We start from the raw sequence: 27,995 nt of genomic DNA, 5'->3' as shown, positions 1-27,995 counted from the left end.
CATATGCAAATGTAAGGCTGTATGAGTACCCAGGAAAGACCCAAGCGGACCACAAAACAAAGGCTAAGATGAGTTATGATTTGATGCAGGGCTGAGGTCTGCTCTAATCCAAGTTAAAAAAATCCTTTAGTAAAGGGCAGAGATGACAGATTGGCCCAAAGCGTTTCTGAATGTTAAAGAACAGCGAACCTGTTTCCACGGAATTCCTCAGCGCAAAACATGCACGCGCCATGAAAGCTTGTATCATTCCGCTCCCGCTGTTGCTGGTCCAGAATTTCTTTCTGCAAATTTTAAAAAGATTGATGATCTTTAATATTTGCAGTTAGTCACTGAGAAATGTCAGTCTGAGTGAGAGTATAAGAGGGCAAAGGTCATGTATGAAAGTTGCTCATACTTCAAACTTCTTTGTCCTTGTCTCGACATTGAAACTCGAAGTCTAAATCAGGTCTCTCCGAGGGAGTCTCACTGGGGAGTCGAACCAGCAGTAGGTGGCCAACACAACACGAACTCGGGGGACTTTGAAAGTTTTTGTCTCACAAGGCTTTATGGACATTTTCTTAAACTTCATAGATCTTTTGCTTACACGTTATGGTTCATGCTTTTGTTTTTATGTGTTTTTTGTGTTCGTAAATGTGAACATCTCAGCAGCTGTATCCGTTTCATGTGCTTTTTCTTTGACCCCCCCCATGTTTATTTTGTCCAATTTAGGTTTGTTTTTATTTTATTATTAGTTTTTTAGATGCTTGTTTGTACTCAGAGAGAGAGTTTGCAGATTTGGGTGAGTGGGGAAGTGGCAAGGATTTGGGAGGACCGGGGGAGAGAAACTGTAATCAGAATACAGTGTATGAAAAAGAATCTCTTTCCAATAAGAGAAGAAGTGTATGCATAGCAGGAGACCACGCCAGTCAGACAGCAATGGGTCGACTCAAGAGTCAGCAAGGTCTTATCGTCCTTCCTGAACCTTCCTTTGGTCTGTGTCAGACTTTTCCTGTCTGCACTCTCTCTCATCAGACCAGAATCTGTTTATAATCAAATTCTGATAATTTCCCCACTATCTCCCATACCAGTATCCCAAGGACAGGTTTTATTAATTTATTAAACAATTTCTTTGGTTTTTTTTTTGTGATCCACTGATTTTAATCAGGATGATCTGTGTTATTACAGGTTTGGAACTATTCATTGGAGCCTGGAGCTCACACTGTTGGATATACAACAGCGAACAATGATCGTCCCTCCCTCAGAATTCATTAGCAGCCAATAATTCAGACGGTAGGGCAGGGTCCCATGAACCCCTCCCTTATCTGGGATTAGCTGCTGTCAGGCTTAGTCCTTTGTAGCCCAGTGTTAAGCAACCAGTATTTTTTTTTCTTTTCTCAATAGCTTTATTATACCTCGAAGATAGCATTTCATGGTCCTTCCATTTTTCTAACTCTTCTTCTGTGACTTTCCCCTGAGCCCTAGAGAGGGTGGTATAATTGTCCTAATTAGGACTGACCACTCAACTGTTACTGCATTCACCACCCTTCATTACTGGGAGAAGTTTCTCTGATTAAGGATGAGAGAGTAATAGTTATCTACTGCTTTAACTGCGAAACAACAGTGTGTGTGCCCCCTTAGGGCCTAAGACTTCTCCAGGCAGGTATGTGTTCCCTGTTGTGGAGTGGGCCTCAACTCCAGTCTAGGAGAAGCTGGTTACTACCAGGATGGCTGTGCCATTATTGCCCTAGTAGGTAGACTTTACTTGGCAGGTTTTCACTGTTTGTAGTTTGTAGGGTTCAGAATTGGGTATGATAGCTGATGTCTTTTCTTCTCAGCAGACTGCCCAGTACCTTCTGGCAGCCTGAAAGTTGCCCACATGGAGAGAAAACTTACAGTTCAGTTCTAACTCAATTTTAATATATCTTACAACCAAGGTGTGTTGGCTCCTCAGCAAGAGTTCTCTTATCTAGCTCATCGTGATAGTCAACCAAGAAGAATCAAGAAAGCCTGCATTGTTTTGCACGTCTCTGTGGCCTTCCTAACCAATAACTCAAAGTATGTGCCTCACATTTGGCACTGGAGTTTTTGTTAACGAGAGTAGCATTATTCAGCTATATAGAATAACTCCTAGACTTCTCTATTATTTTTAAACTGGTTTTCAAATTATGCTTTGTTAAAAATGTGTTTTTCATAGCTCCTTTGCTCTAGTTAGCCCACTCTAAGTACTGCACAACACCCCATCTGCTTTTCCCCCATCTGCTAGCGACCTATCCCCATCCCTGACTGAACCTTTACAGCCCCCGCGGTCTTCAGTCCACTTCTATCTCACCTGTGTTCTACTAAACCCATTCTCTCAAGGTATCGCCCACCCAATGGTCCCATCTAGATTCTTGGCTTCTACAAAGACTCCAGTTGAACATACGACTCTAAATCACCCTATCTTCTAGGCACACCCAAACACTCTATTCTACTAAGATTATCTTTCTGACTAATATCGCTTAATACTGGCTTATCAGACTATGTGTGCTCAAAGGGCCTTCAGAAACTAACTTTCTATAAAGAGATATCTGGGCTAACTGGTTGTTTAATTCTCTGGTACTAGAGTTGATGTGACCACACATAGCTTTTTCTCTGTTTTCTCTGGAGTGCATCCATCATAGTATGTGTGGCTCATGGCTTTTTCTCTCCTGTCCTAGGAGTGCACTCATTGTAGCATATGTGGAAACACATCTAAGTGATGACCTTTCCATTCAGTGAGGCTCACATAGAGATCTAGAGAGGGAGAGAAGCGCTAATATTTTCCTACAGAGGATTTCTCGAGTTGGAGGTTTAGAGCACACTAATGCAATAGAAATAACAAAAGACACAAACAATTATTCCTTACTCTTGGTGTAATCAGAAAAGGAAGCATTCCATACAAGTTCATTTTCCGGATCACTGGAATTGAAGTCTGGTGTGCAAAGGCTTACCTAGGCCATTTTGGAGATGGCCTTCCATGCTTTTCTCCATGTTCCAAATACAAGGTGCAATTTGATTTGTTTACAATGCTGAGTCCTGACTAGAAACAATTACTATTGTACTGTATTGTTACACAGATTTACTGAACTTTCAGGATCTTCCTGCCTCTACCAATGACGAAGCTGTTGGGCTCACTTTTGCATTTTCACTGTTAGTGGGTTGACTTCTGTATCCAACATTCACTTACACCTGATCTCCACTCACTCTAGTCTGTTAGTTGCTTGGCTTGTCCTCTGAGCCTGGAGCTAAACTCCTGGACTTTCCAAGATGAGCTGAAGAAACAAGGCCATCAAGTATTAAGAACAAAGCTAGTCTAATATATTGGCATCCAGGAACGGGCAGCACCTGTTGTCTGCCTCTGCTGTGGTATGACAGTTACTGCTGTCTGATAAGATGGGTTCCCCGAGATTTCCATTTACGGAGGTTGTCAGGTGCCAGAGAGTGGATTTATAGACTTTCTCTGTATGTTTATTTAAAATATGATTATCTGATGCAGGAAGATTGGGAGGGAGGGAGACAGACAGAGGGATGGAAGGAGGGAGGGAGAAGCTCAAATTTTACTTGAAATGGGTATTTAAAGCTAGGTTGTAAACCCCTAAGGCGTGTGCCACAGCAGAAGCGAATCCATGAGAACTTGCATGCAATAAACTCTAAGGAGCATATTATAGGATCCAGTTTTCCCTTTCTTTCTTTTTTGGGTGGGTGGGTGAATTTGAGACAGAGCTATCTGTGTATCCCTGGCTGTCCTGGAACTCACTCTTTAGAGCAGGCTGGTCTTGAACTCACAGAGATCCGCTTGCCTCTGCCTCCTGAGGGCTGGGATTAAGGGTGTGTGCCACCACTGCTGGTTTTCCACTAAATAAAATGCATAATTTTTAGTACTGCTCCATAAAACTTGATTCCAATTTAAACTCTTCAGAACTTTCTATTACATTGTTTCTTCATGTAACTGTTGCAGGTAAAGCAGGAAAATACACAATTTGTATAGCATTGTAGCTAGCCGGTCTCAAGGACTCATTTGGATTTCTTTAGTCAGCCAAGGGCCTGGGAAACAGCTTCATCTTCTCCCCCATGGGAGTTCGCTGCCCTCTGCCTCAATTCTTCCAAACTTAGTCTGTGGTGAGCGGATGGAAAGCCAATGGTGCCTTAGGAGTTCTGCGTTCCTTCCATTCTCCAACTAACTAGCGCACAGTGCTACCTCGGACGTAACTCTTTCCTAAGACACAGTTTCTGATGATCTCTAATTTCCCATGCAAACAATCTGCCAATAATTAAAGCCGCCATCCTAGACCACTGTGTGGTACTTCCCTTTACCAGTTAAATTGGCCAGGCATCTACACTGCTTCTTCAGGAAGCTGGACTAACAATCGTTACCAATGGAAAAGGAACTTTTATGCCCTGTGCACATACTTCCTCATAGTACATTTTCAAAAAAATAAATGATAATTCAATTTGTACCTCTGTTGCAACTATATACACAATACAAATTTGCATGCTCTCTTGAAGATTAACAGGGGCTTCTCAAAGGATTAATGACCCTAAGTGTCCCTTACTGAAATAGGGAGCATACATATGGTGTACAGTCTGTGTGTAATGTGCTGTTCTCAGAACAATGCAACATCTGTGGGAAGGGGTCTACACTGTGACTGGGGAGAGCTAGAATACTTCGGTGTAAGGCACTCATCTAATGCACTCAAGGTCTTGGGTTCCAGTTCTAGCACCATGATGTGAAAATCCCAGGAATACCCAGCACCTGTGTTTAAAGAGTCCACAAGGCTGATTGATTAGAACTCCTGTTGAGCTGGCTGGAACACTGCAGGCCGTGAGTCAAATGGTCTTGTACTATATTTAGGCCCCTCAAGAGCCATTGATTGCTTACTTCCGTGTCTGATCTAATACCACCCTGATTACCAGATAAGACCACTTGGGATATATTAACAGACTCCTAGCTCCCACGAACCCAAAAGCCAAGAATGCTGTCAGACAGCACCTGAAACCTAAGACAGAGTTTCCCGGCTTTGCTGGAGCCCATCTACTAGTCTCCACGACTGTATTTGAAAACTGCCTTGATTTATGACTTTCTTTTGTTCCCTAACTATAAAACGCTCATGAGCATATCTGCACGTGGAATGTCTGTGGTCCTAGGCTACAGTCGCTCAGATCAGACACTTGAATAATTTATTTTTGTTCCCTTTGAGAGGAGAGCTGTGTTTGGTGCAGAGAAGCTGGTGTTTGGTTTGAGAGTTCACAGCAGGTTGGTAATTGTCTCAAGAGAAGGACCTACTGTATAGGAAACGATTCTAAGAAAAGGGATGGGTTGTTGCTTATGACTTTTAAAGTCCTAAAGTTTCTTTGTGTTCCCTTCAAACATGTCATAATAGATAATTTATGAAGTCTAAGAGCTACATAGAACATTTTACATTGCTTCAGGTATAGGTATGCACTTAAAATTATTTATTTTATTTTAACTATAAGATACATGATTTTAATAAGTATGAATCTTAAATGCATAAAGATACACTTGCTTTTTTTGCAAGGAGGTACCAGGCAAGATGAGGAAATGGAGTGGAGCGGTGACTGTCAGTTCTAATCACGAGGGAGGCTAGACTGACTGTTACGGAAGAATTATTTACTATTCGCTTTTATTAATTAAATTTGTTTTGCTTTTTAAAGTTATTAAAGTGAGTTGGGACTGCAGCTTAGTGGTAGAATGCTTTCTTGACATCTATAAGGCCCTGGATCTGATCCCAGCCCTGGAAGAAAGCCCTGAGCAATTGTATCAAGGCTTGTCTGCATCTCCCGTAGAAGGCTTGACTCTTGGGAGCGATAAACTGAAAGGAAATTCTCCACATTTCTTAAGATAGAAACACCAAATAAGATAAATTTTTTTGGTCAAATAGCAGCTATATGTAAAATAAAACATATAAGTCTTTAAATCACAATGCTGTTTTGTCTGTAACACTTGATTCTGTACTACCATCAATTCCGTACAACAATAAGCTATGGATGTATCACGCTGCATGAGTTAGTAGCTGGGAATTTATTTAATACAAGCAGCTTTCCCTTAGGTTCATTACTACTTTATCTCATCACAATTTTTTTTATCATGAAATTACTCTTTTCAACAGAGAAGTTAAAAGAATAGTACAATGAAATTCCTATACTTACTGTCTGTCAGCTATGAACATTTACCATCCGTCCTCCCCCAGCTCTACACACAACTTACATCCTTATGCATTGCTTATTTTCTGGCTGAATTATTTAAAAATAACTTGCAGACATCATGACACTTACCTTGTCTATGATTTAAAGTGCTTTCTGTTTAAAGTAAGGACATTTTCCTAAACCCAACCATAAAACTATCATTTTTACTCTTAAGAGTAATAGATAGACTTCTTCAATTGTCCTAGTAATTTATTTGAATATTCCTCACTAAATCTAGGCTACCCTATGTCCAGGTATTTCATGTGGTTATAGATTCCCTGCCTGGAAATCTGAAACCATAAAGTAATTCAACAGTGACTCGGTTCTGTTATGTAGAAAAGGGAAAATTTCCGAGGTCAATAACATTCAAGTAAGTGGATGGTGGCCAGGAAAGCTTCAATAGTGTAACTATCTCAAAACGCTTTTGACCAGACAAGGTCCTGGAGCCTGAGCTGTTCTCATTTATCTATGCAGACCCAGTGGTGGAGAGCCAAAAATGTGAGCCTTTTCCTATTTGACCAAAGGTTAGAGAGTTGGAACTTAACTCTATTCCTTCAAGGTTATTGTGTTTCTATTTCAAACAAAGATGCCACCTAGATTTAGATCAGAGAGTTCTGCTTTCTTAAGGTTATTGCCAACAGGTGTGGCTAATAGCCAGACCTTGTATTTCAGGAATAGAGAAGTAGATATGTTTCTACCTCAAACAGAAGTCTAAGGATCCGACTATAGGGGTCCAGTTCCTTTATGGAGATAACATTGGATTCTACCCAGGGAGTGGTTTGCCAATAGAATGTTTTAGTCTGGGGTATGAATGTGACTTGTTTTGTTCTAGCAACAGAATGTTTAACTATGAATGCATCCCGCAATCTTCAACTGGTCTGTTCATTTCCCTATATCATGTTAATGTAGTTTTTTTTGTCTTACTCCTACCTTTTGGAATTGGTAAATTCCAATTTAAGCAATTTAAGTTCCAATTTAAGCAATTGGAAATTAAACACGGCAATTTCAGTATTCACTGGAACTCCCTCCTGGTACTATTCTATATGTTTCTGTTTTATTATTAAAACATATTATTAAATGCATATTTGTATTCCTTACTATATTTCTAAATTCCAATGGCCCTATTCTGGCAAGAGGTATTTTGTCGAGGCTGGTCCCTGACACCCAGTGTGCAGCTACATAGAGTACGGAATGTCTGCCGAGTGTAGCTGGCCTCAGTTTGCTCGGCTCCTGAGGTGAGGGAGAGTCAAGGCAGAAGAGAGCCAACCCCATGGTCTCCAGACCCTAACACTTCCACTCTACTGCTGTTTACTTTGAATGCAAAACATCAACAACATCATCAACAACAAATAAAACCAATCCCACCCTAAGCCCCACAAGAAATGAAACCAAACAAGCAAAACCCCAACTAAGCCTTATCTTCTGTGCTTCTTTCATAACACATGGTGCCGCCTGGCAGTGACCTGGCACACTGGTCACTCTGAGCTGCCCTGAAACCAGCCAGAAACAGCCTGAACTATTTGGGCTATCAAGAAAGTATACTTTCTCTCCGCCCCACTCCCGTACAACTCTTTGCATTCTTCGTATTTCTCTTTGTACATCTCAGCAGCTGATATAATTAGTTATAGCATATGTTTAGAGTCATTTGTGAACAAAGAGATAACATTAGGAGTCAATCCACAGAAAGTAGCAAAAAGATGTACAAATCAAAGCTCATTAGCTTCATGGTTTTATTTTTCTAAGAAATTTCACGCGGGGCTATATATTAGGCTTTGTTTGTGGGTTTGCAGACTAGAGAGATGAAGTGAATGTCACAGATGTTATAAGTCTGAATTTCTCAAAGCAGTTGGTATAATGAGATGAAATTTTCATTATAGAATTGGCTTGGATAAGAACCACAGTGGTAAGAATACAAGATCAGCTTATGTATTAGGCAATGAGTCACAATAGCAAGCTGGACGTTGGTCTCCTAGATGTGGAACAGCAAAGGAGTCAGTGCAGAGTCTCTCACCTTTATTCACAAGCTGGAAGCACAGGGAACCTTAATAAAGCTGCAGGTATGGAGTCACAGGGGATTGACACAGAGACAGCAAAGAAAAATGTGAATTAGAGTAAAAATTTTATGAATAAAAAAATCATTCAGTATAGAACCATTTAGAAAACATTTTAGCAGAAAAAAAAACCTGACATTTACAATGATAAACCTAAAGGAAATGACCACAGTAAAAAACCAAAATCAAAACAAGGACAGTTCGGAAGAATCTCCTAGGATGCCTTGGTCACGGAAGCCTGGGCAGATCTCTAGCACAGGGCATTTTCCTATTACAGTTATGGCAGTGGCTCCCAGGTTCCACAGAATGGGAATAGAACTTCCTCTTCCTCTTGCTTGCCATTCCCTGAACCAAGTCTCCTTGACTTTAGCATCTAAAGCAGAAACTCTTAAGCTGTTGGGGGAAAGAGAAAACCAATGCAGAGTACAGGCTGCTATTGCTCAGGAAGGGGAGAAGATCACGGAGTCAGTCTACTATTCCTTAGCTCCACCTCTAGAAGGCCCTGGGATGCACAATAGTGTCTGTGGTACAGCAGCCACATACAAAACAGGCCGGGAAGAGGTAACTTGTAGTTTGCCAAACAACTTTTGCAATGTACTTTCCTAGAACATTCAAGAAAATTATATGTATGTTATTTAGCTTAAATACTTCTAACATTTAAAAATGACATCTTTAAAAATACTTAAAACAAAACAAAAAAAAGGACTTCTCTTTTCAAAGATGGGGTATTGGTTTGTCCAAATCGGAGTGCTGTCCCGTGGCCAGAAACTCAGAGCAAACCATCAGAGAGTCTAGCTCTGTCTTTGGTAAACGTGCCTTGGCACATCTGTAACTTCCATAATCAGAACATTTTAAAAAATATTTGAAGATTGAGCATGGTCAAACACCCAGAGGCCATGAGGTTCGTGGTCCATGCTGAGGCCCATTTTCCATGCTGCAGCAGGAGGCCGTGGGGATGTTGGTGCTGCCACCGGAGACTATGTTGACGTCTGCGATCCCTGCTGGGCTGTGTTGATGTCAGTGGTCTGTGCTACCGCTGGAGACCATGTGGAAATCTGTGGCCTATGAAGCCACAGGAAACCATGTGAAAGTCATGATCCAAGCTGCTTCTGGCTGTTATGAGCAAGGACGTTTCTGTTGTAGTGATACCAATGACTCCAGACTCATAACTGAGAACAACAGACATGAAGGGCTTCTGCATTAACCTCTCCCTGCCCTCAACTCCCCCCCCACAAAAAAAACCAAACCAAAACAACAACAACCAAAACCAGTCTAGACAGGAAGCCACTGAAGAGAGTCTTTAAAAGCTGTCATGGAGATGCTGAAATGCAGCTTGTCACAGTTAGCGGCAGGGAGATGGGAAAGAAGCCAGTTATCTTTATGGGCCTGGCCACTGGGTGTTTGACCACACTCCAGTGAGTTTATGGGCAACACAAATTTTATTTGGTTATTTTTGTTGGGGGGGGGGCACGCAAGGGTGAGAGGTTGGACTTTGGAGGAATGGGAAGTGAGTGTGATTGGGTGCATTAATATGGAATTCCCAAATACTCAACAAAAATATTATATTGGAAAACAAGTAGTTGAATTTAAAAAAAAGAAAAAGGAAAGAAAAATTTCATTCACCTGACATTTGAATAACTAACTAAAACCTGCTACATCAAGGAATGAAGAGAGCTAACGAAACCTTAGCTGGAGGAACGGAGAGAGTTAACTCAGCTGTTACTGCTGAGAGGGACAGAGATGCTTGCCTGATACCTACACCCCAATTTCCCTTCTCCCATTGCACACATGAATAAATGGACTTGGAATAATACATAGAAAAGATGTGCTGTTTGATTTTTGATTAAAACAGTAGATTTGGATAGTTGAATAGCATAAGGCAACTGCCATTTATTGAGCAAAACAATTCCTGAGGTTAACCAAAAGTTTCACGTCCGAGCACTGCAACCTATGACTTCCAATAGGATCATGATGTTGACTTTACAAGATTCCTTACCCAGCAATAATTTCTCATAAATTAACCAATCAATATAACCATGTGTCTCCTTTCCACAACATCACAGTTGAGAGTTAAAGTTAATTCTTGGCTGAAGGTCTCCTTTTCTAAATCATTTCAGTGAACGATTTGAACCATTCTATATCTTGGTCTTCTTGCAGCCCATCCAATGCATGTCGGCCTGCAATGCTACTCTAGATACCTGCCTTGGCTACTATCTTCTCCAAAGACCCTCCCTTCCCCATCAGAAAAGCCACCCGATTCTCGACAGAAACACAGCAAGCGGAGTGAACACAAAGTGTAAGACAATGGGCATTGGAAAAAGTGTGTGGGGAGCAGAGACCCATGGAGGATGGCTGCAGTGAGCTGGGTGAGCAAACCGGGTGAGACGTGGTGAGAGAGGATGAGAAGCAGTACCAGAGCCTCCGAGGTTCCCCAGGATTCTGCATTTTATTCTAAACAAATGTGAAAATACTGGGGAATTTTAACTGGTCGGGTTTTAGGATCTGAATAAGTGTACTCTATATAGGCATTGAAACTGATTTCCAATTGGCTCAAACAGAGGTAGGCTAGTGACGCCACCTCCCTCTGTTCTGTCATTTCTTATTTCTTCTGGCAGGAAGATGCTGTTTTCATTTTAACCACACACAGTAGTGTAATAAAACTCACTTTTCCTTTTACTTAAAAAAGTTAGTGTGTGTGGGTGTGCATGTGCGTGTGAATAACCACACGCGTGCACGCGCGCGCACACACACACACCCACTCCCACCCCCACACACCCCATGGAGGTATATAGAGGTTAGAGGCCAACTCTGTGGCATTGTTCTCTCCTACCTTCCATGGTTCTAGGGACTGAACTCAGGTCATCAGGCCTCTGAGCATCTCATTAGCCTAACTCAGCTTCCCCAGTCACAATCCTCACGTGAACACCCAGTATGCAGGAGTCAGGAAAGCACAGGAATTCACTAACTCAAGCTTAAAGGTCGATGGACCATGAATCAGTCTGTGGAGAGATGCGGGCACAAAGCTGCTCTTAGAGTCGAGCTTACCCATAGCTCATCTAGGCGTTCTAGAAGTCTTCTGGCTTGGCAGAAAGCTGCAATCCATTCCCACAAAAGAATTCCTTTCAAGTGTCAAAGGCGCCCAGGGGTACTAGGACAGGAGGGTCTGTGAGAATTTGATGACCCGAGTAGCATCTCTCACAAAGGGCATTTAATATAGTGAAGCACAGAGAGACGGGAATGACTGTCAGTGAGTGAAGCACAGAGAGACGGGAATGACTGTCAGCGATTATCAATGGCATCACATGCTTTCGTAAAAGTAATACAACTCGGTCAGAAAGAAAACTTTGTGACAGAAGTGCCAAAGTCAGCTTTGTTACAAAATCAAAGCATCTTAACAGATGAACGAGACCATCAGTGACAGTGAGCAAAACAGTCAACAAACAAACAAACAAAGCGCAGAGAAAGTCCCTCCTTTCCTCCCACGCCCTGTCAAACTTTGCAGGGCTGGGGATTAAGCCCAAGTTTTCACATATGCTTGGCAGGAACACTGTACACTGAGACGTGCCCACACTCCTCGGAGGGAAGCTTACTGGATGATGTCTTACTCCCCCAAGCCCACGGGATTTAATCTGACTAATATTTCACCTTCATAAAAGACATCAGGATCTCCCACCCTTTCTGAAGCTGCGGAGAGAGTGTCAATAACCATCTGCTTGCTGCAAGGGATGGTGAGTCTCATCGGCAGCTTTCACAAAGTGAGGAAGGGACAACAGACAGAGCATCTTAAAGATGGACTCGACCCAGGGGTGGTGCATGCCTATAACAACAATACAGGACAGGTGAGCAAGGGAGCTATGAGCTCAATAAAGTCCACGGCAAGACCTCACCCCTGCCAGCCAAGCAAAGAACTAAAATATAAAAGTGTACCAATCATTCACAAGAAGCATACTATTACCATAAAATGGTAGACAGATGTGTAGGATAATATGAAAATAGAAGAATTAAAGATATGAGAAAATTAAAAAGCCAGTATTCTGTCTTCAATACACATATAAAAGATCTAACTTAGGTAAAAACAGAGGAAATTAAAAACTGAATAGGTAGCGCTGAGTGACTGTAAAATGTCCATCTGTCTGACCACATTCAGAAGAGAACTATCAGCATGGTGTGTCTCAGGATAGTGCTATCTGCCCGAGACGGGACTGGCTGGGTCAACCCCAGCCCCACATTTCTCTAGTGGATAGAGAAACTCTGAAAACACAGTCTTCAAATTTTAAAAGAAAATAGAAGCAGTTTAGGTCCAAGGGAATAAAATTCTTATCTACTGCTGATCTAAGAAAATAATAAATCAGAATTTCTTTTAAAAATTCCCAATGAAAACCCATTTCTATTTCTTTACATATGGATTTATGTTCTTTTCTAACAAATGTCATTTGCTCAGGAAGAGAGACAGACTTGACAGAGGACGCCCGGGTCCTACTGGTTCCCTAAAAGCCACGACTGCACACATCCCCTATCCCCTAACTGTGACCTTGTCCATACATCGAAATAGCAGTAATAATAGAGCCTTCCCAAGACCATACGTACGTATGAAAATGACTTGTAAATTCTAGGCATCAGAGGAAAAAGTTCAAAATGGTAAACTTAGGAGGCAGATAAATATTGCTCAGGTTCTGAACTCATAATTAATTCAAAGGCTAAAATCATTCACTGGCCATTCACGCTAACTCAGTCTATGCTGGGCTGTTACTAACCATGCTCTACTCACCAGGAAATGCCATCCTATGCTGATTTGGGGAACATTTATTCCAGATGCGGTACTAGAACTTACAATGTTCTACAAAGCCAGGCATCATGTGAGAAAGCTATAGAAGCGTATTTGTGTCTTAATTTAGGGAGGTTGATAGACAATAATATGTTCGTTTACTAAAAATCTGTAAAAACTATAAAGAAAAGTGGCCTGGGAAGGAAAACTCTTCTCAGTGGGAGACATGAAATTTCATTTTGTTGCTTTCTTGTGGAGTGAGGTGAGATAAAGGAAACAGGATTAAAAACAAGACACACTTTCTCTCTAGAGGACCAAACCGCTATGCAGACTAAACTTTTCATAAATTATTTAGAGTTGTCTTGAACATTGTCACAGCTGCCATTTATAATAGTTATTAGAAAACCCTTCTCTGGCCTGGAGAGATGGCTCAGTCATTAAAGACAACCAAAGGTCTAAGAAGCATCCTTCCTACACTCATGGGCACCCCCTCCTTCCAGCTGACTGAGGTTATGTCCTCCTCCTGAATTCCAGGACAGCCAGAGATACACAGAGAAACCCTGTCTGAAAAAAACCAAAACAACCAACCAACCAACCAAAAACAAGGAGAAGGAGGGCAGGTACATAGTAAGCTCTGGTTCAGGGAAAGGAAGTTCCGGTTTCAGGCATATTAAGTTTAAAATGCTGATGTTAAATCATCATAGAAACTCTGGATACAGGAAAATTTAGAGCTCGGTTCAGAAGCAAGCAGGACGATGGGTCGATGGCTACTCACTCTTCCTACTCTCCATCAGCACCAGTCAGGCCTTCAGTGTGGGAGAGCCATCACGGAGGTGCATACACTGACCGGGGGCCTCAGCCCAGCCGGATGAGAGCCAGAATAATGAACAAAGATCTAGGGAAAAGTCTTTTTACTGGAAGGTAGGGGAGGGGCGTAGGCTACTCAGATCCTCCAGAACCTTCCCCAACTCTGTAGTTCCTTCAGAATACAGCTAAAAACAAATTCAAAGACGTGTCAAATAGGAATCAAACCCTGAACACAGACATCTGGGTAATTGCAAACCTCACAAAGGCAAGGAACCAGGGTGGGGAGAGGTTTCAGATGAAGTATAAAAAGATAAATTGTCCCACCCTTAAGTCTACTGCCGTGGTTTGAACTCATTTCGAGTCTATAAACCCGGAACTACTCATATTCTCAGCTGAGGCAGGGAAGACACCAACACGAACTCAGCAGCAGAGCAAGGACTAGAGAAGGACGTAAATACAAGGTTATTTCTTGTCTTGAAAGACCAGGTGGTGACACTGATCGGCGGTTACCACGAAGGTGGCCAGTGTAAGAGGGTTTAAACTTGTTACCTGGCTACAGGGCATAGCAAGACCCCGTCTTAAAGCAAAATTAAACAACAAATTAAGGAACCCAAACACACGATAAGCAGACACACAAATGAACATGCAGAGTCACTGTGAAGTAAGAGCAAAGCACAAGGCAGCACGAGAACGCGGTGTTTTCCTGGGAGGTTCTGCAGCGCGGACCGCACGCCGGCGACTCTGTGGGCTCCTCTCAGGGAGCTGAGCTCACTCACACAGACAGGCTCCATGTCCCAGATAGCAAAGCAGGTTGGATGGCTTATAGTACATTTTCTGGAAACTAGACTGAAACTTTGATTAATAAAGGGGGACTCATCTCATAAAATATAACTGATAGCAATATAAGAGAATGAAGCAAGCTGTGGCAGTGAGAGAATGGCGCTGAGGGGATCAGTCTCTCAGGGGTTTCTCCCCTACCCCTCGGAGCAGGGTATCTCTGTGTAGCCCTGGCTGTCCTGGAACTCACAGAGACTCTCCCTCCTGTCTGTCTCCCGAGTACTGGGATTAAAGGTGTGGGCCATCACTGGCCCGGGATGTTCTTATGTACCAAGGGCATGATGCTACTGAGAGTTCCAGTGTGTGATGAAAGCATGCCTTTATTTTAGTGTTTGGGCGATGATTTAGTGTTATTTTAAAAGTGTGTATTGTTACTTTGTTGAATGCTATCTGATTTGACTGCTTTAGACTTTTTTCTCCCATAAATGTATACCATTGATTAAAACACCTTTTTATACATGAGAGGCATCTTGTAATCATTGCCCACTCTCTAAGAAGGACTAGCCATACTAACTTGGAGCTTCCACATGATGGAGCAGGAAATACGGAGATTGCAAATTTGATCTGTCTTCCAGGTTCTAGGCCAGTCTCTCTAACTTTGTAATGATAGACTCTGTAAACCTCTGCATTTCCAATCTGTAATTCAGACCGCATCTTCTCCTTATGCAGTACTAGCGCAGTGGGAACATCCGAGGCCATGGGCACCACAGCCCAGAATAACAGTACAAGGCATGCGGGATGCTGAGCAATGACTACGAAAGCCGCAACTTCATTTTTCATCTCTCCTGGGAATCCGAGCAACTTCATCTTTCCTCACCGCCAGAATGACCTCCCAGTGCGGACAGACCTATTGAAAGACTGGCGCTCAGGAATCGTTAGCATCTTTCTGAATCTCCAAGTAGGTTTGCTCTTTCCGAGAATCTGACGGCCTTAAAAGGCCTTTTGCGCACTCTCTACCTTCACTGTCTTCTTCCGGCGACACTGACGGGTGAGGGGTCGTGCAGCCAGCTCCAGCTCAGTGCCACCTCCCTGCGTCAGTCCGCCTCGGCTCCCTCAGTACCACCTCCCTGCGTCAGTCCGCCTCGGCTCCAGCTCAGTACCACCTCCCTGCGTCAGTCCGCCTCGGCTCCCCAAGTTCAGACAGTTCAGTCCTCCGCTTTCTCAGACACACCTGGAATCTTCGGGTCCAAGTACATCTCTCTTGATGCCTTTACAACTTGCCGGCTTCCTACATCCTAATACTTAAGACACTGTATTGCTATTTTTGTTCCTGGCTACTTCCCGAAAGCGTCCACATGTCAAGTATTATTCTGAGAGTATTACATGCATTGCTTCACCTAATTCTCAAAACTCTGGAAGCCACTCTGCATCAGCTGTTACTAAGACATATATGTGGATTCTTATCTGTACACGCTTACGATATGAGCTATACCTTGGATTCTTTGCTAACTACTGTATAAAGTAGGGATTCTACACATAACAGTAGTTTAATTTTTATTTGTATTTTGTCCTTTGAGGCATTTCTTGAGAACACAGCATAGATAATTAAATTCACAGTCTCATTAGAATGTATTTAATAAGATCTAAAGATAAAGGAAAACTTATAAGAAATTGCTAAAGGAAAATTAGCCAACTGCAAATAACATTCAAGATCAAATCATAAATAGGAAAGTGTTTTAAAATAAAATTAACATTTAAAATGCACAGCTAACTTACAAGGATAAAAATTTTATGCTTTTTATATGCTGTTATCATTTTTTAAAGAATAAAGATGCTGAGGTTTTCAGATTTGCTTGCTTGTGGATAAAACAAAATAAGAAAGGCTACTATGGTGATTGAGCCAAGTACTTAATTCATAATAGAGAATGAAGGAAATGCTAGCACATAGCACATTCCAGTGAAAAGAAGATGAAGAAAAAAAGGCTAGCCAATTCAATTTGGATTAGCTGAGTGCATTCCTCCCTTGGCATGTGCTAAGCATCTAGAATTCCACGAAGGTATGCAGACATCTTTTCAGGTTGGGGATAACTCAGGAAACAGAGGCAAGGGCTCTCTCTGCATTTCTAGTGAATACTTCAGCCTTCAGTCAAGAGAATACAATTTTCTGTTTCACAACATGTGTGGAGTCTCTTATTTTGTGCAAGCTTGCAAACCTCCTTATGTAAAGGTGAAAAAAAAGGACGACGAGACTGAGTTTTGTCTGTATTACTATCTAACACAGCAGTCACACTTTCCAGCTCTTACCAGTTTCTGCTTCTGAAGTTCCTCTCTGAGGACCCTGTCTTCCGGTAACACATCACACAACAAGAAGTAGTTGTCCTGTTCTTCTGTGGAGACAGTAGGACAACAGACGAGAAAAATGAAAATTTCTTTCCAGGAATATTTACTTCTTTAAAACCGTGTGGCTATGAAGGGGTGGTAAGGGGGCTCGTCAGTGAAGCGCTAGCTGAGCAAGCGAGGACCTGGACTTGGAGCCTCCCCGGGGCGTGGGTCCCTTGACTTTGCCGGCCAGCTAGTTATGCAATTGACGGGCTACAGGCTCAGTGAAAGACTTGGCCTTAAAAGATAAAGAGTGGTAGAAGCCAACGTCATCTTGTAGCTTAACTGTGTGTGTGTGTGTGTGTGTGTGTGTGCATGCCCATTAGTTCTGATGTAGATTTAGTGAAGCAAAATTAAAAACCATCAGTATAATTTCAGCTACCATACAAGTGAGAGCAAGTGTAATTTAAGGGAGTGAGATTATTTGTATGAGTTTTGATTTCTGTGGATAGTCAACTCATGGTCTTACCAAATGGAGCTGTGGAATTGATTCTTATCACGCTGCAAAAATCTGTGATGGGCTGTTCCGTGAACCTTTTCCTCCAATAGAAAATGTACCTAAGAAATGATATTCAGAAGGATGATGAGACTCAATACACAACTCTTAAAATGACAGGATCATACAAGAATGTCTAATTACCCCACATTAAAAAGCAGATGTTAACTGAACTGCTGGAGAGGATGTGAAGAGAGAGGCAGTGGGGCATTGCAGATACGAGATATATGCTTAATAAAACCACACTACTCTACAGAGGCATGAAATGAGTAAACTTACAACTTTGACATTCAACAAACAGGTACGTAAGAAAGCCAAAATGAGTTTCTTTTGGTTGTTTGTTTGAGACAGGCTCACTATGGCACAGCAGAGTCTCAAACATGCTGTTATTGAGGCTAGCCTTGAATTCCTCATCGTTGGGCCTTCACCTTCTACATTCTGGGGTCACAGGCAAATGCTACCACACATAGGTAAGGTGAATTATTTTACTGTGATAATAAAGCTTTCTAAAATAACTTTATAGTTGACATATATTTAAAATGTAAGAATTAGGGGGTCAGAGCAGTTTAGGGCATCGTATGCTGTCCAGAGGATCCTGGTTTGTGTCCCAGGACCCACATCGTGGCTCACAAGTATCTGTAACTCTAGTCATGGGATATGATTCTCTTTCCTGGCCTCTGTAGGCACCAGGCATTCTTGTGGTATACAGACACACATGTAGGGAAACCATCCATACATAAAAAATAATAATAATAAATAAATCTAAAGACAAAGCGAGAATCATATAGGCTTGTGACACCCAAGAAGATGAAGAGAAGATTGAGTGGTCATCTTCAGTGAACTGAGATATCAGCATACAGTCAACATCTGGATAATTAGACAGGCGTCTAAATGCCCACACTGTGCTGGAAATAAATGAAATGTAGCCTTGGAAAAACAGCTGAGCTAACATCATATTTAATGAACAGAGCTAGAAGAAGTAGCATATGGGCTAAACTTAAAAGCAAATCAGAACCCAGTCTTGTACATGTGCGGAAAGAAAGTAAATGACACGATTCAGCCAAGCTGCTCGTCCTTCAGTGCATCTATGATAACAAGATGAATTATAGTGTCACCTCAAAGACTGGAGGGCACCAACAGGAGAATGTGGTCTTCTTCAGGACGAGAAGGACATGGGAAGACTGACGGTATCATTGACAGTTTATTAAAACACACAAATTACAGATAAGAAAAGCAAGTTACACCAAAAAACCAAAGCTTCATTAAAAAAAAAAAAAGGAATTTACTGAAATACTGAAAGAACATAGAAAGGATAGGATCTGGACATTTAAATGGCTTGATACAGCATCTAGCAATGGTCTACCAAAGTCAACACTGCGAGAATGTGGGTGAGTCCGTGGGGACGTCTGTGGGGTTCTCTAGCCAGCAGGTCCCCACATCTGTGTCCTTCTACTCTTCTTTCAGCATATTTGTCACCTCATGGTGTTCTGGAGGCAGGGGAGTGCAGGATTAGAAAGGAGTCTATTGAGAGAGATCTGAGGAAAAGAGAACCATGACACGAACTGGCAAGTAAATAAAAATGGCCAACAGGAAGACAAGGATACACAGGGAAGGAAGGCAATGAGCGGTAAGACAGAAGCGCATATTTAGTTCTTGCTCCTCGTGTCTAGCTACCCTGGGAATCTAAAGTGCAGGAGGAGAAGCATTCCTTACAGAATAATTCTAACTTTATCCACAGATCAGAAAATGACAATGTTAAGCTCTAGCTCAGCTTGAATTACAAAGATTGCACATGTGGCTAACCCACTGGTTTCCATATGTCTTAGATGTGGAAGGGACAGTGTATCCCTCAAAGTAGCCAAGAGAAATGCATCTACAAAAGAGACAAAGCATCATTTTCTTGGCCAACTTCAGCACTTTCCGTGCCTTGGGATTATTCTACACAGCTATTCCTGTTCTCTCTATTAGTTAACTATCCTGTCCTGGAAAAGAGGGGGTGGGAGAGGAGAAAAAGGAAAGGAAAGAAGCTCAGGTGCCTCAGTCAGTAAAAAATTTGTCACACAGACCTGAGCTTCCACCCAATAAAAGCTGTGCACCTGAATCTGTAAACCTCAGTGCTAGAGGTGGTGGTGGGTGCACAGACACAGACAGATCCCTGGAACTTACTGACTAGCCAGCCTAGCTGAATCAATGAGCTCCATCCTCCCTGAGAGACCCTGTCTCAAAATATGAGGTGGAGACCAATGAACAAAGACACCTTATGTTGACCTTTGTCCTCCACACAATGTGGATGCACACACATGTGCACACAAACAAGTACACATAACAGAGACACAAAGACAGACAGACAGACACACACACACAGGCTGGGGAATGTTCTGCTTAGCCCATCTTCCACTGCAGAGGTGATATGGATAAAGGAGGACAGTGGAACCTGTGTTAGAGATGTCAGGAATTGTTATTCAGACTGAAATAGACAGACATTTATGCTCATGAATATACGAATCTAGATATGGCAGGACTAGGTGCCTGAGACAGCTGACTTTTCAAGAGAGAACCACAATGACCATACAACTTACATGTGTGAGTGCACGCTCCACATCACACGGTGACACTGCATAAAAACACACTTTACAGCTGCATGTGTTACAGTCCAAGCTTACATTTGAGTTTAGAAATGTCATAAACACATAGCAGTACCTTTGTGATTCTTAACCAGAACTCATGGTATTCATTTATATATTTTCTTGTGGTAATTACAGGCACAAAGAGGAAGTGTATTCAATTGACAGCTTAATGACAGAAAGTCTTTAAGACATGCCCCAGTTAGAACCTATTTTTCAAAGTTATAAGACTATGTAGTACTCCTTGTCTTTTTCCCTACTTCTCTAGTTTAGCCAAGGTTACAGTCATAGCTATTCAATATATAAAGACTTTAATGAAATATGTGGTATGAATTCTTTATTGAGAGGACAGTCATGATCACATTTCGACACTTTATTAAAAAGTCATAAAAATAATTGGCAAGTAATCAGCGAATACTTTTGTTGATAAGAATTTCAAATCATATCCCATGGAACATACAAGAACATCTTTGTGGCTACATCTTGCCTGCTCTGGCCTGCAGTTTAGTTTGTATACCTACTGATAAAAGTATGATGGGTTGAAATACGGTTATTATGTAAGCAGCACTGAATGAATGGAACATAGGAAATTACAGAGTTAACATTTATCCTTTGGCACAATTTTATCCACCAAAGAAAGCCAGAAAACAGCTCTCTCTAAATAACTGCTACATGGCCTCAAAGGGGAGATTTTCAGTTTTGTTTTGTTTTATTTCTTCTGCCCTAGGAAGTTTTATACTTACCATGTTTCAATAAAGAGTGTCAAGTATGTTTAATATGAAAATTTACGGCTTACTTATTAGAACACACAAGGTAAGGCTGGAGTGGTGGTGTAACTCTGCAATCCTAGCATTTAAAGGCCCAGGGAAGAGGAATGTGGGCTCGAGGCCAGCCTGGGCTACACAGAGAGACTCTGGGAAAAAAAAAAATCAAACCCATCCCATTTCTTTTATTTAAAACCTTTCTGACTCATACTTCGAAGGATCGGATTTTCTCTGAGCAGAGAGGACCCGTCCGTGTCAACCAAGCTCCTCACTCTCGCTGTTTCCCCGGTCCTCTACAGTTTCTCATCTGAGGCTGGAGTAAATCACACTGTGTTGAGAAGACTCTAACCAAACTGATCACATACGATCAATGACTGTTTTGGAGATGAACTTTTGGTTCCATTAAATTAATTTTTGTTTATATGGTAAACAGATGATTTTATAACAAAGAAGAGCTAAGTAAAGTAAGACGTACTCATTTAATAGTCCTGCCATAGCTACCTGGAGAAGAAAAGAGTTGGAAAACGTCTAGCTTAGGAATTGTCTTAAATAAACAGATTTGAATACATACTGAAAGAGCATTATATTTAGCAAAGCTCCTAATAACAACAACTATTCTGACTATTTCTCTCTAATATAAAGTAAAGAATAGCAAAGGGGAAGGAGATGTACTATGTGTTGGTCCTGAAGACATGCAAGAATTAGTTTAGGAGTTGGTGACACACGTCACTCACACTTCCTTGCTCTCTTCTATGACCAGGCAACATCAAAGTCTAGTAAAAAAAATAACCATACGTGATGGGTTAGGATCCACATGGACACAGCAGGCATGCTGCATTTATTCCACACTGGCGCACACATGCTGGATATAGGATCCACGTGGACACAGCAGGCATGCTGCACATATTCCATGCTGGTGCATACATGATGGGTTAGGATCCAAATGGACACAGCAGGCATGCTGCACATATTTCATGCTGGCACATACATGGTGGGTATTGGATCCATGTGGACACAGCAGGCATGCTGCACATAGCCGTGCTGGCGTCAGGCATTTGGGGAGGACATCAGAAATGAGGACAGCTGGACTACTATTTCAGCTTCAAACAAACGGGTCTTTCTAAAAATCTGGATAGAGTGAATGAAATTTTCTTGAAAATCTAATCTTATAAATAAATGATAATTAGGTTTTCAGACAAGTATAAAGGTCACTGAAACCTGAAGCTATAGCTGCAAGACTGCAATTTCATCACTAACCAAAAGACAAATAAATTCTGGCTCTCATCTATCAGCTGCGCAGCACGTCGCAGGCAGGTGCTAGTCTCTCATAACAGACAGGCGGCCAGTGCTTGTGTGAACCTGCTTGCTCCACGCCACAAGGCTACGAGGCCTGCAGTCCGGCCCAGGCTTGCCTGTTTATTGCCACAGTCTTCACCACTGCCAATAATGCGGGCTGCTGCTCTAGAAGACCCCAGCAAGAATGAGGTTGAGCCTGGCAATGACGTGGGTGGCCTGAGAGACAGTCTGCACTGATATTATAACGCTGAGACTACTCGCCACTTTCCAATGAGGAGGAGCCTTTTCAGATTCTCCAGATTCTATGCTCTTGGTAATTACCAAGTCAGCAACTGCTGTGAGGTCTCCTCAGTAGGAAATACATAACATGTTTTAATTAATCATGATTTAGATGCTCATCAATAAAAGATTGAAACAAAAAAAAATCTAAGGAAACCCCCCTGAGCATGATCTTCCATATCTGTGGAGATGAATCTCTGTGTAGATAGAAACCATCCTCCAGTCAAGAGCAAACTTAATTCTTTTAGAGACAAAACCAAAATTTACCTTTGGAAATCTGCAACCAGTTTCACATCAGCTATGACAATCTTATGCTCAATAATCATGTGCTTCAAAAGTTTGTCTTGTTCAGCCACGGGGAAATGTTCTTCACAGAAGATACAAGGCACAGATGGAGGCCCTGCTAAAGCGGTGGGGCCACCTGGGCTTTCTGGCAGGGACAGCGGCTCTAGGATGCAGTCTTCACTGTCTGGGAGAGGCCAAGAGAAGAAGGAAGAAACTGAAACCAGCCCTGCTCTTTAGATGGATGATTTCTTACCTTCTGCATTGAAAGGAGTCTGAAGGCATTTTACATATTAAAAAAAGAAGAAAACCCAAAAACCAAAAACACAGCACCAGAGAGAACCTTGCTGCCATTTAAACACAGCTACGGCCATACTGCAAAAGAGCTTGGAGCCACGCGCTTTGCTTGAATGGGGGAAATCCATTTGTTGAAGTTTTCTTCTTGGGTCCTGGCCAGTGGCTGCACTAGGAGGTGGAAGCAGCAACAGCTGGATTGCTGTCCTAAGTGAGCACATGACTTAGTAAGCCATCATACAGCCCATGCCAGGCTCTTTCTAACACATCTGAAAACTTCCTGACTTCTAGTCCCATGCCATGTGCAAAGAATACACTTCCTACACTGGCTTGAAAGAGCATGTGCTAAGTGGCCAAGTGGTACTCTGTATGTTATGTCTGTCATTTGCTCATTACACAGCCATGTGTCACAGCAAGGCTTTTGTGAGCCAAGTGTTAGACACTCAGCGCATACACAGTAAACACTTTCTTATGTCACTCAGTGTCTTCACGTGCTTTAGTGTCATTGTGTCTCCGATTCCAGGGTGTGACTCTCAGGTGGCTGTGCCAGGACCTCTCTTTAGTTTGCCACGGTGGAACCCTGGGCCTTCCATCTTATTCCAGTTCTTAAGTAGGCAGTAACTGGGAATGGAAACTAGGGTTGAGCCTTTGCATTTGCAGAAGGAAAGGAACTTTCTTCAGAGAGAGAGATAACTCCTAGGCTGGGTGCTAGGAGGCTGAGGCAGGAGGACTGTAGTGGCATTTCATTTGTATTTTAGGAAGATCAGAGAGTAAAACAACCCCTTGGTCAGTCTTACAGACCAGGCAGTGGTAACATGCACCTTTAATTCTAGTAGCCACACTAGTTGTCATAGAAACTGGGCGGTGCATGCCTTTAATCCCAGTCCCAGAGAGGAATATAAGACAGGAGGAGACAGGTCTCTTTCTCTGTCTCATTCTAAGATTCCCAGAGACAAGATCGCCATTTCAGACTGAAGTAGAGGTAAGAGCCAGTGGCTGGCTGTTTCGCTTTTCAGATCTTCAAGTTGAACCTCAATTTTTCTGAGTTTTTATTAATTGTGCTTCAGAGGATCTGAAGTTCAAATCGTGCTGGGACTACAGAGTGAGTTCAAAGCCAGCCTGGGCAAATTAATGAGACCCTGCATCAAAATAAAAGGTAAGATAAGGGTTGGAGACACAGTTTAGTGATAGAAAGCTTACTCAACACATGTGAGTACTACTGTCAACCCCCAGTATTAAAAAAAGAGAGCTATTCTGCAGACGAATTTCAGAATTAGGTTAATACCAATATTTTTCTGTTACATTTTATTTCTTATTTTTACTCTTACCTTATTACTTAAGCATTCTTAATTGAGTAATATTAAACGTCACTGGTACACAGTTGAGCATGGCCCAGATCAGCTAAGTCACATAGACAGAGGCATTGATCCACCACTTATCAGACCCCGACTCAGAACCTACAATGGCAGGTCTTCTGTGCAGTCTTGCTCAGTGTATCGCCTCAGGAGAACTCACAGTTTGTTAGGAGGTACAGCTAAGTTAACAGCACAAAGAGAAAATGACAGAGGACATTCAGGGAAAGCCCGAAGCAGGATGGCTCAGAACAGCGGGAGAGGGAAGTGTCCCATAGGAGATTTTTAGTGTGCCATCCCCACACAGTCTAGTCGTATTAAAGTCTCCTAAATCAAGCTGCTTATATGCTCATAAAATTCTGTATTAGCACTAGAGAGGATGCTGAGTAAACACGACAGTAGGAATGTGTTTAAAGCATGCAAGCACTTTAGAGGAGCTGCTAATGAAGCCGCTGCTAGCAACCCTCTGCCAGCCGAGGGCAACAAGGGCAGCATGTCCAGCGGGTAACTGGTTACTGCAGATACTGGCCAAGTCTCAGAATGACTGTCGCCCTCTTGGGACGAGAACAGCAGTGGGTACCCACAGACAATCAAGCACGTGGGTGGGGCCTTAGCCGAGGTGCTGCTGGTGGTTGCTGGTGGGAGGACGGGTCAGTTGTCTTCAGGGGCGTGGCCACTGGTGGTCTTACACTTACTAGGACGGCACTAATGTACTTAATGGGTTATTAGAGTGAGGTTGAGAGGCGTGGTGGGAGCGGCTCAGGGGAGGGCGTGGAAGAGAAGAGCTAGGGGAGAATATGATCAAAACACATTGCCGACATGCACGGAAGTGTCCAAGGAGAAACGATCCCCAAGAAAACAGATATCTTACAGCACCTAACAGATACATAGCAACAAGCCCTGCTTACATTCTCCCAAAATTTGATTGGAATATTTGCAAATTCCTTTGTCTGACCAGAGAAAACAAGCAAACGGTAAGAACCACCTTCACCACCAGCAGCGGCAGGAGCGAAAGGGGCATCCCCCACTGGTCGCCAGCAGCACTCTCCAGCGACCCTCAACCCTAGCGTGTCATTTCCTAAAGTCACTGAGATCCCATCCTCCACACGACAGAATCGCGACAGGAAGAGTGAAAGTGGTATGTTATGAACACAGTTCAGTCTGAACTTAAATATCACATTATTCTGCTCCCAGGACCAAACGCGGTTTCCAACTTGCATTCTTCTTTACCACCTACACCCAGGGCTGTTTTGGATTTGTAGGTATTTATAAGCCACTTTGAATTTCTGTGCGATCTTGGGTGTCCTGACACCACCTCTCTCAGCAGTTCTTGTACCATGCTCAGGATCCCACATTTTTTTCCATGACTGTTCTTAGCCCCCCATCCCTCCCTCCCGAAGATTTCCTATAAACTCTGGTCTTCTGTGGCTCCTTTTCTTCCCTTTCTATGGCTAATGCCCAGCTTTTCTTCTCCTCAAGTGATTCCTGAGTGAACAGACACAAAATTCACATGCACTAGAACAGAATTACCTGTCATGGCAAAGGAACAGAGTGAAATCACAGATGTGAAAGTTTTATGTTTGAGGAACTTATGGTTTAGAAATTATTAAGTATGGGAACTGGAGCTACCATATAAAAGACTCAACACAACTTTTAAATAGGATTTCCCCCTCTCTCCAGCCACTCAGTGCCTTGCTAACACGGCACCAGCACTGCCATCAGGAATAACTCATTTACTGACTTGCCCCCTCTTCGCCCCTTCACTTGGTTGATCCTGGGTGGCACGGGAAGTCTTCTACACCAAACAGACCTGATGTCCACCTGAGTAAAACTGCCATCGTGAGTAACTGCCGGTCAAATGTTAGGCACTTTACCTATAAGCATTAGCTTCATCAATCCTCATGATTAGAGTTCTCTAACTTGGGGCTTCCATTTTGAACCTGCCATATAAAAACAGAACAGAGGTGATCTGAGCGAGTCCTTGGTGGAGAGAGGATCTAGACCCACGCTCTGGCTGAAGCTTTCCCTCTACAGAGTGAGAGCTTTCCTGAGAGGAGGCAGAGCCACAGCCAAACAACATTGCTTACTTATTTATTACTTTAGAGCTTTAATACATTTTTTTTACTATTTTTAAGTTAACATGTAACACATGAATTTAATATTACATTTTCATACATGTCCTTCCATTTTGTTCAGGCTCACCCTTCCCCACCACTACCCTGACCATGCCCCCATGCCACTTCGATGTTGTAAACTGGTGAGAGTAAGCTGGGAAGAAGAAAGTCTCAAGATGGGGAGACTAACTTGAAAGAGCAGCGCAGACGCCTAAGTCCGAGAGCTTGTGGGGCAGCAACGTTACCAGTGGACAGACCCTAACAGGTCTTCACTGACTGGCCACTGAGAGTCAAGGAAAAAGAGAGACAGAGTAGCCACTCTTCGTGGAGTGGACTGGCTGGTCTTATTCCACTTGGTACAAACTAGAGTCATCAGAGAGGAGGGAGCTCACTTGAGAAAAGGCCTCCTTAAGATACAGCTGTAAGGCATCTTCTTAATCAGTGATGGATGGGGGAGGGCCCAGACCATTGTGGGTGGGGCCACCCCTGGGCTGCTGGTCCTGGGTTCTATAATAAAAGGAGACTGAGCAAGCCATGGGAAGTAAGTGAGCAAACAGCTCCTGCCTCCAGGTTCCTGCCGTGTTTGAGGTCCTGTCCTGGCTTCCTCCACCATGACGGAATAAGAGTAAGCCAAACAAACCCTGTCCTCCCCTGCTTGCTTTGGCCCCAGTGTTTCATTGCAGCAATAGAACCCCTGACTAAGACAAGGAGCCTGAATGAACGGAAGTTCCAGTCAACGATTTCAGAATCCAACACAAGGAGGAGAGAAAAGGTTTGGTGGTTAGGACAGGGTGGGTGGTTTGGTCGCAGAAGTTCCATGTTCCTGATGGTTGTGAGACATGAAACAGAAACTGGTCTCCGTGTGCTGGGTCTGAACTGTCCGGTTTGCCAGCCTCTGCCCTCCACGGTTCCCTCTGGGAACCCTTCACGTCTCAGCGCTGTTATCAATGACTTACACATACATCTATCTCCATGACTATGTTGGTCTGTGAACTCAGGGTCAAGGGCTTATTTTTACACGTCTGGTGTAGACTGCAGTGGCTGGAACAAAGTTGGTATTTGACAAATGTTTGTTAAATGAAGACATGAAAGAATGAACAACAGGCCAGAGGTCCTTTGAACTAGAGTTCCAATGTTAAGTTTCTAGGAAAGCCCCATTTTAAGAAACACCTGTGCCTGCCTGGAATTAAGAGTAGACGAGCTGTATTTACAGCTTGGTCTTTCTTTAGTGCTGGGGCCTCGGCATGACAGGCACAATGACAATTAGTAATGACTGAAAATTGAAATGAATTCTAAGCTAGAAATGAACATTAGTCACTGTAACAGTTATAATTTATCTGTTCTAATTTTGTTGAGACATGGTCTCCTTACGTAGTTCAGACTGACCTCAATCCCTTGCTTGATATGATCCCTAGGCTTGATATGTTACATTTTATTGGAATTTAACTTTTAGATATTCTTCACGGAGGAAGAATACATTACAGCAAAGAACATTTGGAATTCATAGTAAATTA

At 42.6% G+C, this 27,995-nt stretch overlaps 1 protein-coding gene across 4 annotated transcripts in view; it reads right to left on the bottom strand.

Moving 5' to 3' along the window:
- The window catches only part of Znf277 (zinc finger protein 277), a 96,258-nt gene that overhangs the window by 20,181 nt on the left and 48,082 nt on the right, over positions 1-27,995 (bottom strand). For 2 of the 4 annotated variants that reach the window (XM_048415603.3, XM_048415604.3), the window contains 4 exons: positions 22,707-22,908; positions 17,450-17,538; positions 16,906-16,988; positions 190-281 (listed from right to left, as the gene is read on the bottom strand). In XM_048415603.3, the coding sequence (XP_048271560.2) occupies positions 190-281; positions 16,906-16,988; positions 17,450-17,538; positions 22,707-22,908 (466 nt within the window). Of the gene's footprint in view, positions 1-189; positions 282-16,905; positions 16,989-17,449; positions 17,539-22,706; positions 22,909-23,836; positions 24,127-26,241; positions 26,308-27,995 lie in introns of those variants that run through there. The other 2 variants (XM_048415605.3, XM_087911827.1) reach the window with 2 other exon arrangements.

The sequence above is a fragment of the Myodes glareolus genome, chromosome 11 (genome assembly GCF_982192425.1).
Source record: "Myodes glareolus chromosome 11, mMyoGla1.1, whole genome shotgun sequence".
Classification (NCBI taxonomy): domain Eukaryota; kingdom Metazoa; phylum Chordata; class Mammalia; order Rodentia; family Cricetidae; genus Myodes; species Myodes glareolus.
Note: the sequence above shows the minus strand (reverse complement) of the source record. Positions and strands in the feature narration are given on the sequence as shown.